The 17500-nt window shown below is 45.1% G+C and overlaps 1 protein-coding gene across 2 annotated transcripts in view; it reads right to left on the bottom strand.

The window, feature by feature from the left end:
* The window catches only part of vgll4b (vestigial-like family member 4b), a 26393-nt gene that overhangs the window by 4096 nt on the left and 4797 nt on the right, over positions 1–17500 (bottom strand). The window contains exons 1-2 of one of the 2 annotated variants that reach the window (XM_084464394.1): positions 12046–12380; positions 6746–6968 (exon numbers count right to left, since the gene is read on the bottom strand). In XM_084464394.1, the coding sequence (XP_084320520.1) occupies positions 6746–6968; positions 12046–12127 (305 nt within the window). In that variant the 5' untranslated portion in view covers positions 12128–12380. Of the gene's footprint in view, positions 1–6745; positions 6969–12045; positions 12381–17500 lie in introns of those variants that run through there. The other variant, XM_084464395.1, reaches the window with a different exon arrangement.

Below are 17500 nucleotides of genomic sequence, written 5' to 3'. Positions count from 1 at the left end.
TGATGTAATAGGTGGTCCCGGGCCTGGTGTCTAGTAAACGTATAGACTGGAGCAAGACCGGAATAATAAAAGCCAGGTCATAAAGGCGTATAAAAAAAACCCAAAGCTTGGTGTTTTAGTGTGTAAAGACCAGTGGCTTTTTTTATACGGAGGCAGCTGTGTCTTGATAGTAAAGCGGGGGGGGGGGGGGGAGGAGGAGGAAGAGGCAATTACCCGGACGGGGGAGTGAGGGGGACTTGAACCCCTGCCAGTGGGCATGAAGGCATGCCCACTGCCTCCCACCGGAGAGCGGGCCAACCAGGAGCAGCAGAAATGGGAGCAAGTATGGAGACAATGAACAGCGTAGTGTAAGGAAGGGAGTCCTCCTTCCCCCACCCCAACCTGCTCCCGTGGGTGGTGGCACCCGGGGCACGCACACACGCACACACGCACACACACACACACAAAGGCGTGCACGCACACACACGCACACACACACACACACACACACACACACACACACACACACACACACACACTCCAATCTACTCTACCCCATCTTCTAACTGTTGCTGTCCCCCCTGGTGTCTTTGCCTCTCCTCCTAACAACTTAATTACAGAGACAGTCACTGTTGGCATGAGAGACAGGCCGATGCGGAGAGATAGAGGTTGAGCTTGTGTGTGCGTGTGTGTGTGTGTGTGTGTGTGTGTGTGTGTGTGTGTGTGTGTGTGTGTGTGTGTGTGTGTGACGTGCATGTGAGTGAGTGAAAGACATAGGAGGAATAGAGCAAAAGGAGAATAAGAGAGGAGGAGCGGAGAGAGACCGAAGAGGAGGAGAGGAGGAGAAGGCAGTAGAAAAAGAAGGGTAGAGAGAAGTGGGCTCACCCTAACTTGGGAGTGGCGCGGAGAGGGAAAGGGGAGAGGACAGTTGGCTGGCTTTTCAAAGTAAATGTTCCCTGGCACAGTATATTACAGTATGTCACTTTGGTTTAAGGCAGCAAGACAAGAGTCAACACTACATACACTACCACAGTGGATACACCCCAATAAATGAATCCTATAAACAAAAACATACTAATGGCCGGGTGCATTCAAAGGCGCAGGTATATTCAAAACGCTGCTGACAGAATGTTGACAGGTGCGACATGAAAGCAAACACCTCCTTTTTTGGCTCCCTGTCTGCTTCAGGGGTTTCACTACAGAACAAAACTCACTGAACTCACATACGCGAGGCTTTCACTGAGGGGCCATCAACGGGGGGACGCGCCCTGTTGATTCTTAAGGCTTTCTGACTCGCCGACTTTTTGAGACGAGTGATCCGTTTTATGAGCCGACATTTACTTTACCGGACAAAACTACCGCATTACAATTACCACAATGACTTTAATCAAAGGACACGTGAAATATGAGCGAACGCATGTGTAGCGGAGTCAAAGGGAAAGGGCGTGGCCGGGCGTGTGATCTCCAAAAAGGCCTTTGATGGACATCAGAAGGGGACCACCTCCCATTTAGACCGGATACGATTGATCATTTTTCTTATTCATCTTCGGGGGCTTGGCGTTGCGTAGCCTGACATTAGCTGCGGTCGCTGCGGCGGGGGCTTATTGAAGAGGTCCCCCCCCCCCCCCCCCCTTTGCTGCAGGGCCCCGCAGCCCTGCCGACCGCAGCGCGGGAACCGTATACCCTGCGTGTGTATGGCGCTGCGCCGTGCCAACGCGGAGCGACGATCTGTCATTAAGTACGGGCGCCCGCGCGTCACTCGCGCCTCCCTGACGCCGAGGCTACGACGTCACGGCTTCACGGAGGTTGACGACCATAACCATAACAATGGAAGGAAAACAAAGAATAGGGCCTGAACGTTTTAAAAAAAAAAAGAAAAGAAAAAAAGAAACTCCTGACGAAGACTCGGAAGCTCTGCCAAGCTTTCTTAAACCGCACTAATCAAATGTCTACACGCGGGTCGCGCCATCTTGTCTTGATAAGGCGCGCACACACACTGCGTTGAACTGATTTGTTTTGATTTGAGACGATGTCGAACGGCACTAAATGACTGCAGCTTACGGCGGTGTCTGCCAACTTGGCAGGGCGTTAAGCGGCTGCGTTGTTTTTGCGTTTTTTGGGACTGTAAAGGGCCATTAGAGGGAAATCCAAAAGTTCTCACTACTGTGTTTCCAGGGCCTCCTTCTGAACGAGAGGAAAAACTCACTCCACAACCTTTGGCACCAGCAGCCTTTTATATCTCGCTCTCTCCGTCTCAAAAGAAAACAAGAGAAGGAGGGGGGGAGAGACTGAGAGGGAGAGGGAGAGAGAGAGAGAGAGAGAGAGAGAGAGGGAGAGAGAGCGAGAGAGAGAGAGAGAGAAGATAGGGAAGAGATACACAGGAAACATCTGGGAAGAATCAGTGGGCCGCAGTGGGGAGAAGGGGGGAAGTGGTGTGTGCGTGCATGTGTGTGTGTGTGTGTGTGTGTGTGTGTGTGTGTGTGTGTGTGTGTGTGTGTGTGTGTGTGTGTGTGTGTGTGTGTGTGTGCGCGTGTGTGTGTGTGTGTGTGTGTGTGTGTGTGTGTGTGTGTGTGTGTGTGTGTGTGTGTGTGTGTGTGTGGGTGGTGGGTTAAGAGGTGGAGGAGGGGTAGGGGGAGGCTGAACCAAACCACAGGTTGCGAACAGGCCAAAGCTGCAAGTCCAGCCCACTGAAAACTACAAAATTAATATAAACACACATGCAGGACACACTTGACTTCACACACACACACACACACACACACACACACACACACACACACACACACACACACACACACACACACACACACACACACACACACACACACACACACACACGGCAAACCAAGCGAATGTCTAAACAAAGTGCACTCCGTAGGGGGGAGGCTCTGATGCTAAACGGAAGTGCGGCGTTAATACGTGAAGCTCCAGCAGAGCGGGGAAGCCTCTCCCTACAGGTCTCTCCTGCTTTTCATTTCCTGTGACCTGCAAGCTCATGTTTAGGCTGAGGTGCATACAAGCGCTGCCTCGTTCGCAGGATGAGCGTAAACAGTGATGGCTTTCATTTCCTGCATTTTTTTTCAAGATTTGTATCATTTGAACAATCCATTAAAGGTATCACATAAATAATGTAGTAAATAATGACTGTTTTGTTCCTCGAAAAGAATAGAATCGGTCCTTGTTATACAAAAACTTCAGATCAAATGGCTAAAAACGACTTTACGTACGTAACTCGTTACTGAAACCAAGACCGATAGAAAAAAATGAAACTACAACACTATAAGCTCACACACACACACACACACACACACACACACACACACAATATATTTATATATTCATACACATACCTAGCAACACGCTGACAACACAGAACAAAACACAAAACACCAGCCTCCCACCCAAACACACCAAAGGACACGAGGGGAGACTTGCTCCACTGTCTCACATGTGATTCAAATAGTCCCCGTGTAAAACAAGCACCCAACACTGACTTCATCACCCTTGGCTCCGACCACCAGCGGTTTGACACTCCCGCTCTCACTCGCTTTCTCCCGCTCTCTATTTCCATTCTGGAGACCGGGCCATGAGAACGAGGAGCTGGTACTGTTCCCAGTTTAAACATGGAGGGGAATAATTAGAATAAGGAGTAGGAGGAGGAGGAGGAGGAGGAGAAGGAGGAGGAGGAGGAGGAGGAGAGGAGGAAGTAACAGGCAGCTAGACTTCCCACTTAAGTGAAACCACTGAGATGGATGGATTACAAAATAAACAACGTATGTTGTTTACGAAACATAACAACTACACTATGTTGCACAAACAAATTTTCCACCTCCGTTTCACCTCTATTCCAGCCAAAACTTGAGAGGATGAAATTAAGAGGGCGAGGACTTGAAGACACACAATGACAGGGTGTCAAGTGGCAAAAATAATGATGTATATCTACTAGTTTACAGTATGTGTAGTGCAGCCACTCTGACAGAAGAACAGAGAAGCAGCTCAGCTCAGGAAAAAAAAAGAGTTAAAAACCCCCAGTGATATAAAACATGATGTCCGAGGGTTGCACAACATTCGCTTAGACTGCAAATCCCCGCAAAAAAACATTCCCAAACAAATTTTGCATTGGCTCGGCGGCGGGTTTCACACACTAAATCACCCGCCTGTCAAGATTCTTTGCGCACACACGGTGTCAATGGAGGGCCCCTGCGAGCTGCTGTCAAAACAGCCCAACTCCTGTGATTAGCTGTTGAATTAGCGAGGGAGCGCCGCGGCTAAGCCCGCCGGGAGATGGGGGGGGGGGGGGCGGGGGGGTGGTGGGGGGGGGGGGGGGGGGGAGCTCCTCCACTGGCAGACGTACAAGAGGCAAGCGGCGGGGCAGGCAAGTGGACAGGCACCAGCAAGCTTCCAACCCACAGGCTCCAGCACTACACAGGATAAGGCTTCTTTGTTCCCCCACTCACTCACTACTCCTCCTCCTCCTCCCCTTCCTCCTCCTGCCTGGAGGAAAATGAGAAAACAGCCATGCAGCACCCAACTGGGACCCCCCCCAGCCCCCCCTGGCCGAGCAACACACAACCGACGCACGCATAAACACACACCCACACAGTTCGGACGACAATCTACACAGTTCTGCATCTACACACATTTGACTCAACAAAAATAACCTTTTGGTAGAGGGATATAATATTCCTAATTGAAAACCGTCGAAAGTTTGAGCAATAAAATATTGCTCAACACGTCAGATTAGACGTGTTGATGAGTCCCAGCAAGTTTTTTTTTCTAAGAAAGCTGACTTTCCTCTCTTTAATCCCTCCCCCTTGTCTGTGGTATCAGGTGTCTTCCTGTCTCTTAGTCCCGCCCATTATCTGAGGTGTCAGATGTCAGCTTGCTGACCATAAATATCGAAAATATTATGAAATTGTTGCAAAAAATATATAGTTTTGTGTTGCAAACCAAAGGCCATTGTAAATATCTCAAAAAACATGACAATGCAAAGGGTACCATTAGCTGAAGGAGTAAATTTAAGGAGAAAGTAAAAAACAACACGTGCAGTCATGCATGTGTATATGTGTTTCGGAGGGCGGGATTTAGACAGCGGCTGTGGCTTTTCTCCCTAACCTTTTCTCAGAAGAAAGCCCATCATTTTCAAATTAAGCTTAATCACTGTTCCAGGAACGATAGATGAGTTAAATGAGGCAGAAAGCTGAGGCCTTTCCAAGTGCCAAGTGTGAAACGCCCCAGAGTTTGCTTTCTTAAGGTGTTGTATTTTTTTCTCTAGTATTTTTAGCGTAACTCTCTCCCTTTCAGTTACAACCCATCATTCTCCAATTTAGCTCAATCACGGTTTCTGGAGCTCAAGAGTTCAGTCGAGGTCGACCTGTTGGACAGATTTGCCCTGATGACAGGTTTCAGCGAGTACCGTAGCAGTTGAACCTTCTGTAGAACCGTGCGTTGAACTGGCTCAGAGTAAGACATAATTACAATGCCCCTAAGAAAAAAAAAAGCTCCCTGAAGTCTTGAAAACGACTAATTCCTGATTTGAACTGTTCTTTTAGCATAGTAAACACCAAGTGGACTGCATTGAATGGTGCTGCATGAAATGGCGGCAAGTTACTAGTTCCAGCCCCCCCCAGTGAACTGGGACAAGACAATAAGGCCCATTGTGTCGATGTGGGCAGACAACAAGCCCCAGACTGACTTGTGATGTGTGGGAGAGCATTTACATATCGATATATGCAGAAGACAACCGCATGGCACATGACACAAATGGATTCCAGAAAGTTGCGGCCACGGAATGATGCCACATGCGGGAAAGGGACGGTTCAGTGGCCCAGTTTGACCGCCCGGAGACAATATAGCATTAATTTCTCCAGCCCTCTCACATTCAGGCGATGATCACCAGTGTGAAACGTGAAGGCGATCTTTTGTGGAAACACAAGCCAGGCTGCTCACAAGATGCCAGCAGAGGGGTCTGTGGGTCTGAGGGGACGACTTCATTCTTTTTTCTGCCTATGATCTAATGCAAGTAAGACGAAGAAGAACTGCATAGGATTGTCCTCCCCAAAGTAACAATCGTCTCTAGTCATCTGGACTTTATGGTAAATAATGGGTCTTTAAATCGCAAAACAGTGCCAACTCTGTGGTGGTATAGTGTCTTCGTCAGCAACTGTACCCTTGGGTCTAATTTAGCCACTGGCGGTAGCAGCACATGCATCATGTTGAGGCCCTCTTGGCTTGAAACCAGCACAAGATCAAGTTTACTGCTTCGGCGAATCACAGAAATACACTATTTGTGTGTTGGAATGCTAAGGCTAAATAGTTAGCAAATGGAGTGCCTCTTGCAGAGTGACGTCAAATACGTATCCCTCAATCAATACCCATCTATAACAGACCAACACCCCCTTAACTGGGGCTCCAGGGTCTGGACTGCCTGGATGCTGAAATGCTGGGGTCCTAGTGACTAGGATCACAAGGTCGAGGGATCCTGCCAACCCATCAGACTCCTTCTTCTGCTGCTGCGCATGCCACTCTGCAGCCTCTCTGAGCTCAGTGGCTATAAGGAGAGCAGTGTGGAGGCAGCTAAACACGGCCTGCCGTTGGCAAAGGGCAAGTCCCATACAGGAACTCTGCACTGTGCACCATGCTACCGATGCTACTGTGTGTGTGTGTGTGTGTGTGTGTGTGTGTGTGTGTGTGTGTGTGTGTGTGTGTGTGTGTGTGTGTGTGTGTGTGTGTCCGTGTGCATGCAATAAAGGGTGAACTAACTTACAGTTGTGCAGCGAACAGGCGGCTCATCTTGACTATGTGTTCGTTGTCGTCCATATCGCTGTCGGCTTGGTCCCCACTCATCTTCCTCTTGGTGGGGCTGATGGGGGGCGGGCCCGTCCTGTGGCTGGAGGAGGAGGACGACGAAGAGGAGGAGGATGACGACGAAGACGACGAGGACAAGGAGAGGGACTGGAGTCTGGGGTCCCCCCTCAGTGCTGCCTCGCCTACAAGGGAGAGGAATTTAAAGATGATCATCAACTTAATCATTATTGGTGAACAGTGGACCCGTTTGAACTTGAATACATCGATGCAAACGTGCAGACCTTACAATCCTGTAAGCTCCATGGGGGGGGGGGGGGAACATAATATGTCAAATCTAAAGAAGAGCACAAAGATTCATCTAAAACTAAAGAATGTAATTTGCACGATATATTTCCAAACAGAAATCTAGCATGTGATGGCCTGAATTGTGTGCCATGGATTAGTTTGGAGGGTTCCAGGGCTTAAAGGGGTATAATCATGTATATAACTCTGATACAACTAACAACTTTCAACTGAAATGCACACTAACTTGAAGGCCCTGGATTTTGGTTTTGGTTTGGTTCCGTGAATCAAGTCATGAACTTTTAACAGACTTAGCTGTAGTCTGCAAATCTCTCCAGAAAGACCCCACATGACTTCAAAACCATATGCCTACAAAGAAACACTTTGGGGCAACCAGTGAAACTGTATTTTTACTGTAGAGACCAAGACACGACAGCTGAAATATCACTTCAAATTAAGTCTAGGTCTGCTGACAGAGGTAGCAATCCCTGGCATCTGTCTGAGATTCATCTCCTTCAAACCCTCCTACATATGGTTTAAGAGGGCAAGCAGTAGTTACCGACTGAGAAAGCAAGCAAGCGAGCGAGGGAGAGAGAGAAGTGTGAAGGGGTTGAGGGAGGGAGAGAAAGAGAAAGAGACAGGAAAAGTACCATTGGCTCTTCCTCGTTGCTGGGACTTTCCACTGCTAAAGCCTTGTGTGTCTGCCTGTCAGTACCAAAACCAAATAGGCCTGCTATGCTAACGCTAACCAACATTTTATTTACTTTGCAAATACCTACTATAGTACAGTAAACAGGAAAGCATTGCCCACTGGACACCATATTTGCTGCATTTTGCATCTCCATTTGTCGAGTGTGTCGTACAAGCCAAAACTAAAGACCAATAATCAAATAGTTTCGCCTAAATTGTTTCTGAAACTGTGGTTGTAGCTTTGCCTGCTCGCATGCAGGACTGGCCTCCTGAACAAAACAAAGCAACCCTCTCCCTCTCTCCCTTTCTGGCATGTCCCTGCTCACCCCATTCAGCCCCATGGCAACAAGGATGACATCATTGTGTTTGGCAGGACAGTGGGCCTGCAGTGCAAGAGCAGGACGGCTGTGACAACCCGCCGACCAATCAGCAGGAGACAGGACCGGCTTTCAGGGGTCAGGATTTCCATTCACACCCGGAGAAAAGACAAATGTGTGCATGTTATACGTGTGGACGGGACGTACAGCGTCAGGAACCACCCAGTTACCACCAGGGGCCGTCACTTAATGGAAACAAAAACCTATTGCCGACGTGCGCATGCACTGTGGCAGTGTGGGATCACAGGAAAGCACACCTCTGCCCTTAAGACATGGAACAACACAAAAGGGTTCAGTGTTATTTTTGCTTCGACTGTAGTAAAACTCTCGGCAAGGAACAACATGCGCATCGGACACACCTTATTTATATGACCTGGCGGGGTTTCATTAGATTCTTCTGTGGGTAACTACCCTGTAATACACAAACCCACTAACCCCCCGACACGCTGCTTGGTCAATCCTTCTCGGAGGAGTCTAGGGTACGACGAGCCAACTCCCTGCCATGGTTTCGATTTCAGCCCCTCACCCTCTGGACACCATGAGCCACTGCAGTCGGCTTGTAAAATCCACACCTCCTCGAGGCTCGATGAACGCTAAACATGTCTAGGCCAACATGTGCATGTATGCACGGGTGCATTGGTCACATTTCTCCTAGTCTGACTTTAGTCTCCTCAGCACATTATGTCGCTCACATGTTGCAGGCTAAATTAACAGCACTATTGCCCTGGGGAGACTGCAACCAATCAATGTTTGCCCAGGAGAGGATTATGGACGCATTTCAGAAGATACAAACAAATACTGCAGAACGTAAATAAACGAACGTAGCCATTTTTTTATATGATTAATGCTTCCAATCAGCCGTTTTGTTTGCATGTGTGTACCACTGCCTGGATCCCCAATAAAAGTAAATTCAAATTTACGTAGTTGCTTCTGACAGAATTTGCATGCGTTTCAAAATCACACACAAAGGTCACATGGTGATTCTGGTTTCTGACAACCCCCTGGAGCTCATGTAAAGTTCATAAACAGGCTTCATATTAATTGAATATATAAGTGGGCCAACCAGAATGAGTGTAACATTGAGGACCTATGAGGCCTGCCTGTTAAACAAGTCTCCTCTAGTTTCTAGTTTCTAAACAAGAATACTCTAGTTTCTGGGCCCATATGATCAAAGCCTTGTCCCTCTGTCAAGGCTTGGACAACTTTAGAGTCACGATGAGCTCGGGTTACCAAAGGATGTGCATCTCCGTCTCTTTCTTCTCTGTTTCCACACACTCCCTTCCTGCACTGCACTTCCTTTTCCTTTTGATGCTTGAAATGAGTCCAAGCCTGCCCCCCCCCCATCCTCACTGTTCCACACAGCAGAGGGAGGGATTATTTTCTCTGCAACCTGAACTTAACCCATGGGAGAGTGGGGGCGGGGGATTTGAAAGTTTAATGTTTTTGTTGAATGCATTTTTTTTTTTTATCAAATCAGCAAGGGCTGAAGACACTAAGAAAGTGCTTCAAAGAGTCACGGGGGCCTTAAACAAATGAAGCCCAAACATTCAAACAAACTGTTACTGTTCCACAACTGACCCCAGGTCAACCATAGGCTAACAGTAGAAACAGAGAGCGCCAGAGAAAAGGAGAACAGGGAGGGGGGGGTTATAGGTAGAAGTAGCCAAACCAAGATCATATTGCAGTTATGAATACTATCTGTGCATACAATGCTACTGTGCCATGTTCATCCATAGCCGACAAACACCTGGAACCATAGAGAGGGGGAGAGACAAAGCAACCAGAGAAATGATGAAGAGGACTTCTTTTTTTTTCCACGTAAAAACATTGACAGCGAGAGTGATCGTGGTGCTTTCGTGTGTAATCTCTCCCTCTCTCTCTCTCTCTCTCTCTTATTGATCAGACATCTGACTGTTCCTTTTATCTTCCAGGCCTTTATTGGTTGACACACTGTTAAAGATTAGGAAAAATGTACAACATTGACAAACAAAAGTAGAGATCTTTTTATGTCAACAACAATTGTCTTGAGAGCAACAATCTCAACATAAGGGTTCTCAGTTCCAACACACCGTATTAGACTACTGAACCAATCCAAACAATCCATCCTCATAGGAGACAGCAAAACTCACAAGTGTTGCTATTGCTCTTTGATTCCAGGTATCAAAAGCCCTGAAACACTCCATGAGTCATGACCAAATCTCAAAACGATTTACTGGCATGTAGTTATTTTGTCAACAAAGACAACAAGAACAACAAAACCCAAGCAAATGTTGCCTCTTGCAACTCCATCAACACTACAGAGTGTGTTGCCCTTTAATCATTCTCACATCATGTTAAAACAATTATTATTTCTCAATACATTTTCTCTCTCCCTCTCATTTGATGTCACTCTGTTGTTCAGTCTGTTCGCCTCACTCCCTCAGAGTGGTTTCTGGTGGCGCAGTATTAATAGGAGTGCTATTACCATGGCCATTACATGCAGTGGGCTAAAACAGAGCCTCTAATTCTGCTACTGGTGGCACCAACCGACAAAGAAAGATACTCAGAGCGGTGATGGGGGCAGAGAAAGGAGAAGAGAGGAAATGGAAAACTGTTTCCGCTGCAGAACTGTGATATTTATTATTATTATAGTTTTGATAATGGTTGTTAGTAGCCTATTATTCAAACTATAATTGTATTTCATCACATGGTTTTCACAGGAAGATATTAAACATCCAATATAAATGAGAAACTTGGTGTAATTCAACTCAACTGAAATCCAATCGTGTATTAGAACTACAAAATAGCCTACACATTTGCACTTCTATGCTTAATATACTTTTTTCTATTTTTCTTCCGCAGACCCTTAAAAAAAGTTGATGGTGCGAGCATGAGAGAGACGGGACAGAGAAAGAACATGCATTTAGCCCCAGGGGTAAGATGGATCATATTACAGCCCAACCCCTGACATGTGAGAACTCACAACAGCCAAGAGAGAGGGAGAGAGAGGCGGGGGGGGGGCAGAGGGAGACAGGGAGAGAGGGGGAGAGAGAGAGAGAGAGAGAGAGAGAGAGAGAGAGAGAGAGAGAGAGAGAGAGAGAGAGAGAGAGAGGGGGGGGGGGGGAGGAAAGAGAGGGTAAAGGGGATAGCAGAAAAAATAAAAGCAGAAGTTGGGAAAGGGAGGGAGGAAGACAGGGTTGGTGGGGGCAGGATGAGAGATGAGATCTAAGGAAAAGGGTAAAAGTTGGAGAGCAAGAGAAGGTTGGTTAATATCCATGCCATGGGGTTCCTGATCCGTGATTCTGTTACCGATTCAGAATTCCTAAAAGTTTTTGAAGAGGAAAATATAAAAATAAAAAAACACAACAGTCTGACAAGTGCCAGAAAGTTTAAAGTTTGAAGTATGCATTCGATTCCAACTCAATACTTTCAAAGGACTACCGCAACCGAGCAGGAAAGCACAATAGAAAAGCACAATAATGAAGTCCTTCAGCCACCAACGTGAGACCGCTGAAATTCACACATGGCTTACACTCCTACACAGCCTTTGATCCCAGCCATTAACAGTCTCTTTGAGGCCAAGTCAGTAACAGGATGGGAAAAGATTATTATTGTTAAGCCGTATTATGATTATAAGCCTTCATTGCTCTTGGTGATAGGAAACATCAAGCTCAGTCTGTTTATATTGAGGCAAAGACAGCATAACATTGTTTTTAAAATAAAAGATACATTCATAATGTTGTTGTGAATGATCAATGACAATGACAATGATAAATGTATGTATAAAACGTTAAACAAATCATCAGCATGTAGCATTATAAAGACTTCATCCTAAACGAGTTAATTCTCACAGTAAATACTCGTACACGTTTTGGACACACTAGTTTAAAAGCAGAAAACACCAACAACACATTTCACTCATTTGTTTTACCTTCGTAGCAGAGGATGCCAATATTGTTGTTCATTTTGTCCAGGTACTGGTAGTTCAAAAGATCCATTTTCGTAAGAAGCATTTATCGTAGTAGAAAGGGAAAAAGACCCCAATTTAGCTGCTCAAATTGAGACGTATGCGTGTGGCTCCCACAGTCAAAACAGCCAAAGGCCCAGCCTCTAACTTTCCTCGAATTAGCAAAAACCACAAAAATGCACCTTTTTCATAAATCAAAGTCAAAGAACTTCTTTAGACACTTTCAAAACAACAACAAACAAAATCGTATTGTTTGACAATTTAAAAAAAAAAAGAGAAGCGTCAGTTGTCCTCACAGCCAGCTGTAAGTCGACTGCACTGACACGCAGGCTATGCTTGGTATGACTCCTACGCTACACCAGCGGTTTCCTCTGCTGCGAGGGGGCCGTCGCTGCGCTGCGGTGACTGGGGCACGCTCTACGCATGCTCAACGCAATCCCTGGTCTGGAGCGCCTCAAATATCAGGGATTTTTCAAGCGCGAGATCAGCTCCTCCGAACGAATCACACACACAAGGGGAGAGAGTGGCTATTGGGGAGGGGGAGGGCTGATAGAAAGAGCGCACAGTTGAAGGGACTAGAGAAACAAAACAAAACTAAGCATAAACGGGCAGGGAGGGAGAAAAAGAGTGTTATGAGGGGAGGGGAGAGCATCAGGAAAGGGACGAATGTCAAAGTTAAATAGACGGGAAGGGGGGAAGGGGAGATCAGACGTAGAGGAACTATTATACACTATTCTTAATGTTTTCTACTTTAAAAAAAAGATTATATTAACTATAACAACTATTCTAAAGCTCTAGTCGTTCAGCAAGAAAGCCCAGTTGTGGCAGCGAAACATCGTCTAGAGTAGGCTAAATAGAATAGGATGCAATTGAATATAATTTAATAGGTTTATTTGTGCTGTTACACATTAACGTGCTAGCAGATAGTAGTGCTTATCTCTTACAAGGACAAGTTTGTATAAGCGGTCTTGTTTCAGAGTGGTATTATCCTGCCCCCTGGTGCCAGAGTAGGGTTACAGCGAGTAAGGCAGTCTGTATAATCATGGCTGAATCTGTAGAGCAATTTATCATTCGATTACTAATTGGATCAATTAAAGCCAAAAACATTTATATGTATGTATGAAGCCAACGGATGACAGTCCATAGAAACTCTTACCAAGAATCCTATCTGACACAACCAACACTGTGCCATGGGCATGTTTGCATGCCCGTCGCCTACGTCCTCAATGTCAAAGTGTCACGGCAGAGAGAGAGGGAGGGAGAGAGAGAGAGAGAGAGAGAGAGAGAGAGAGAGAGAGAGAGAGAGAGGGGGAATATGAGAGAGAGAGAATTCCGACCACATTCCGGATGGGACAATAACTGTCCTGTGTGTACAGTGAGCGGGCACAGCTGCGGCCGCTGAGCGTAGCATCTCTAGCATCCAGTGTATGCACCCCCATGTGTTCGCATGGAGCGTCTCGACCATAAACCGCATGGTCTCCACCGAGCTCAATCTATTGCTACAACACACCGAGCCAGAGGCCTGGCCTGTGGCTGAATATCAGCACTGTTGCACGAGGAATTGTTGCAGGTGTAGCAGACAAAAATCCAAACATCAGATTTTTATCCATCAATACAATTTGGTGTGTTTGTCAGAAAGTATCATTTTAATTAAACATTTGAAGCTGTAATTGTACTGCCTAATAACAAATCGTAGTAATATACATGTGCATGTGCAAATAAGGTGTGTAACCTAACGTTAAGCACATGTAGTACGCTACTTAATTTGTTGAGAAAATTAAATGGTCAATCATTTGTTTTCTAATATCATTGTAACAAAAAATAATGAAATGTTGGGCAAACAAACAAAGAAATCCAAAATGGTTCTGAGAGAAAGATAGAAAGAAAGAAAGTGGACAATGTTAACCGGGTCTTCTTCATTCCAAAGCCGTCTAGAGAAGCATACTCCCCCGCTTCATATAATGGACTGAACCCTCTTCCCCATTTATCTATCTAGCTCTCTAACATACACACACACACACACACACACACACACGCACACACATACACACACACGCACACACACACACACCTCACCTCACCTCACAATTCACACACACCCCTTGATCTTACAATTTAACCCCTACCTGTATAAAAACACACACAAAAACACAAACACAATATACAGGTTAAAAACAAGCACAGACATGCACACAAATAAAAACAAATGAACCCACGTTAAAAATCACACACATCCACACATGCAATTGTCCCAACCACTCCCATCCCGTTAACACACTTGTACACAGACACGCACACCAGCACTAATTCACTAATCTCCTACCTAACCCGAACACACACGCCCACACACACACACCAAGACACCTACACACCGCTCAAAAAAACACACTGCACGCCCCCTCCCTCCAGCCCAGGGGACCTCTCTCACGACAACTCAAACAAGGAACATGTTTTTTGTCTCATTGGAGAGCCACTACCGGTATTGTCTCTAGTTTCACACACTGCAAGCCTGTGTGCAAACAGAGTGCCTATTCACCGGGCAACTGCTGCTTACTGCAGCTGGCCTCAACTGCCCTTTTACAGGGACGAACCTAAAGCTGTCAATCTAAAATCCACTTTGATTTTAGAAGTGACTGAAGAAAACAATAAGAACAAATCAAGAGGTAATGGTTACATTATTTCTTGATTACAATCTATTATTTTTTACTTATAAATAGGAGCTCTTCTTAACATTGCATTTACTTCACAATATGTTGGAAATATCCAAATGCCCCAAAACCATCCAGTCAATTTTGTTTCCGACAGAGGTGCAATTTCTATCCTTGAAGTAGGTCTCAGTCTGCGATTGTTACACAACAGGCTGCTGATATTTCCTCCCTTTCCTCCCTAGGGATAAGTTGTTAGTGAAAGTACAGCCCACTGTTGTTAATAAAACAGGGCTAATAGGGTTTTCACAGTCTAGAAGAGTTTTGGAGTTTAGGGTGTGAGAGAATGTGAGAGAGAGGCGGAGTGAAAGAGGGGAAAGAGAAAGAAGCAAGAGAGAGTGATTTGTGTTTTGATTTTTTAAACAGGTCCAGGCTTCTCCAGGGAGAAGGTGTGTCTCGATAACAACACAAAGGACTGGCGGTGAGTCATGCCTTATTATTTTATACGCTGCAGTGTAGAGACACATTCTACCAGACTAAGAACAAAATTGACCCTACTTTTGGTTCAGTCAAAATGTTTTCCCACTCCCGATCTGACTTTTCTTCTTGCCCTTGATATTTTGATGAGCCAATGAGGTGTCAATGATATCAGGTGTAAATGAGATGGACACAGGTTATCCTCAATGATGTCATGATGACCTCACTTCCTCCACAGGAAATGTTCACCTGCATGGACATCAGCAAAGTAACAATATTTAACATAATTCATGTTTATAATAAAGTTAATTTTCGGTTTATATTTTGTTTCTATATTCATTATTGTGCTTACCCTGGTATAACACCTATGGGAAACTGGGCCATTCTGTGGAATTACCCCAATCTGTATCCCAACATCCTGAAGACAAAGTGTGCTTTTCTTAACATAAACAATAATTTTCAACCGAGTCAGGATTACACCACGGCAACCGACACCCTCACCGGGTTAACAAGAGTGAGTGTATGGAAAAGTGTGCAGAAGGATCCCCAATGCACGCACAGTACAATGGGAAATATCAGGTTGCGTGTCTAAACAAAGCAAAGCAAGTCATTCTGAAGAAGCTGGGCATCTGTATGTTCTTTTCCCATCTTTGTATTGTGTAGTGTAGTGTCGTGTATGTGTGTGTGTGTGTGTGTGTGTGTGTGTGTGTGTGTGTGTGTGTGTGTGTGTGTGTCTTTGTATTGAGTAGTGTAGTGTAGTGTAATGTGTGTGTGTGTGTGTGTGTGTGTGTGTCTTTGTATTGAGTAGTGTAGTGTAGTGTAATGTGTGTGTGTGTGTGTGTGTGTGTGTGTGTGTGTGTGTGTGTGTGTGTGTGTGTGTGTGTGTGTGTGTGTGTGTGTGTGTGCGCGTGTGTATTAGTGTGCGTGTGTGTGTGTGTCGACATGAGCGCCACATGGTCAGATATTGGAAACCTCCCAAAGGCATGGGGGTCTGAAAGGTCTGCGGTTATGTGCTGAAATCACACCGTCTCCGGTGGACTCCTGCCTCCTTCTCATTCTCATAATGGACCTTGGGTTGAAACTCGAGCCAAAGGCCCAGTCATGCTAAACCATTCTGCACATAGTAACTCGATGAAAACAGACCAAGTGCCACAACTATATTTACTCCCATGCATCAGTCTCGTGATATTGGTCCTAGAGTAAGATTCTGAAACCTTGACTCATCACCAAACATCTCTCCATTTCTCTGCATGGGAAAAATGTGACCTTCTGATTTCAAAGATGGAAAAATATGCTGAATCGTACATAATGATGTACAGTGTAGTTCATGTAAAATACATTTATATGAAAATGATTATATAATTGAATACACATTTTCCATTGTTTTATAAAAGTGTAACAAATTTTGAATCACAACTGTCTTGTTGTGATGCAATGTAGATGTAAGTGCAAGGTGCCATTATATGTGAGTGATAAGCATTTGTATTTGTATTAAATTCTCTCCCACATCTTCGCAATTCCATCAGCCTTGCCATCTTCACAGCCTGTTTAAAAACAAATCTTCACACTAAGCACTACTCCCCGAACAATATTGCGTCCCTTTCCACTCCACTGCCCCTCTGTATGTATGTTTGTATATTGTGCTTGTATCTACAATCATTTTTGTCAGTTTTCGATCCGTTTCTTGAGTGTGAGAAAAGTACTTTGTAAATTTGTTATTATTATTTATATTTTTAAAAATGTTATTATTATGTCGTCTGTAAGCTGTTAGTCCCAAATATAAAACCACTGAAAACAAAGATATCTTGAACGTGCCATTATGTATTTAAGGTATATTTCAAGGCTAGACAGAATATAGTTTTGCTTTGCAGAAATGTTTATCTTCGTAACTATAGAATCATTGAGAGAGGAATGCTAAGTGTATGTTGCTAGCATGCAGTGGAGAGCAGACTGCTTCCAACAGAGCAAGCTGGTACTGAACAAGCTAGCCACAGACGTGGCAATTCAGGGGGTGAGATTTATTTTATAGTTCCAAGGCTCAAATTTTTTCTCTACTTAACACTAATACTTGATATTTACTCAAAGACATAGTAGAATACAATCCATGCCATTTACTCTGGTGCCTACAGTTTAAGCAGTGCTGTAGTCTTATGACGATGGTGTAATTGATGATAGGCCATAATTGAAGAACAAAGCTTTATTTCTATAGCTATCACACATGTCTATGAGAATCAAATGTGAAAGCACCAATTACTGAATTTGCCACTGGTAAATAAAACAGCACTATGCATATGCTA

Source organism: Micromesistius poutassou (genome assembly GCF_964030765.1).
Source record: "Micromesistius poutassou genome assembly, chromosome: 2".
NCBI classification, from domain to species: domain Eukaryota; kingdom Metazoa; phylum Chordata; class Actinopteri; order Gadiformes; family Gadidae; genus Micromesistius; species Micromesistius poutassou.
This window is presented reverse-complemented; position numbering and strand designations above follow the sequence as displayed.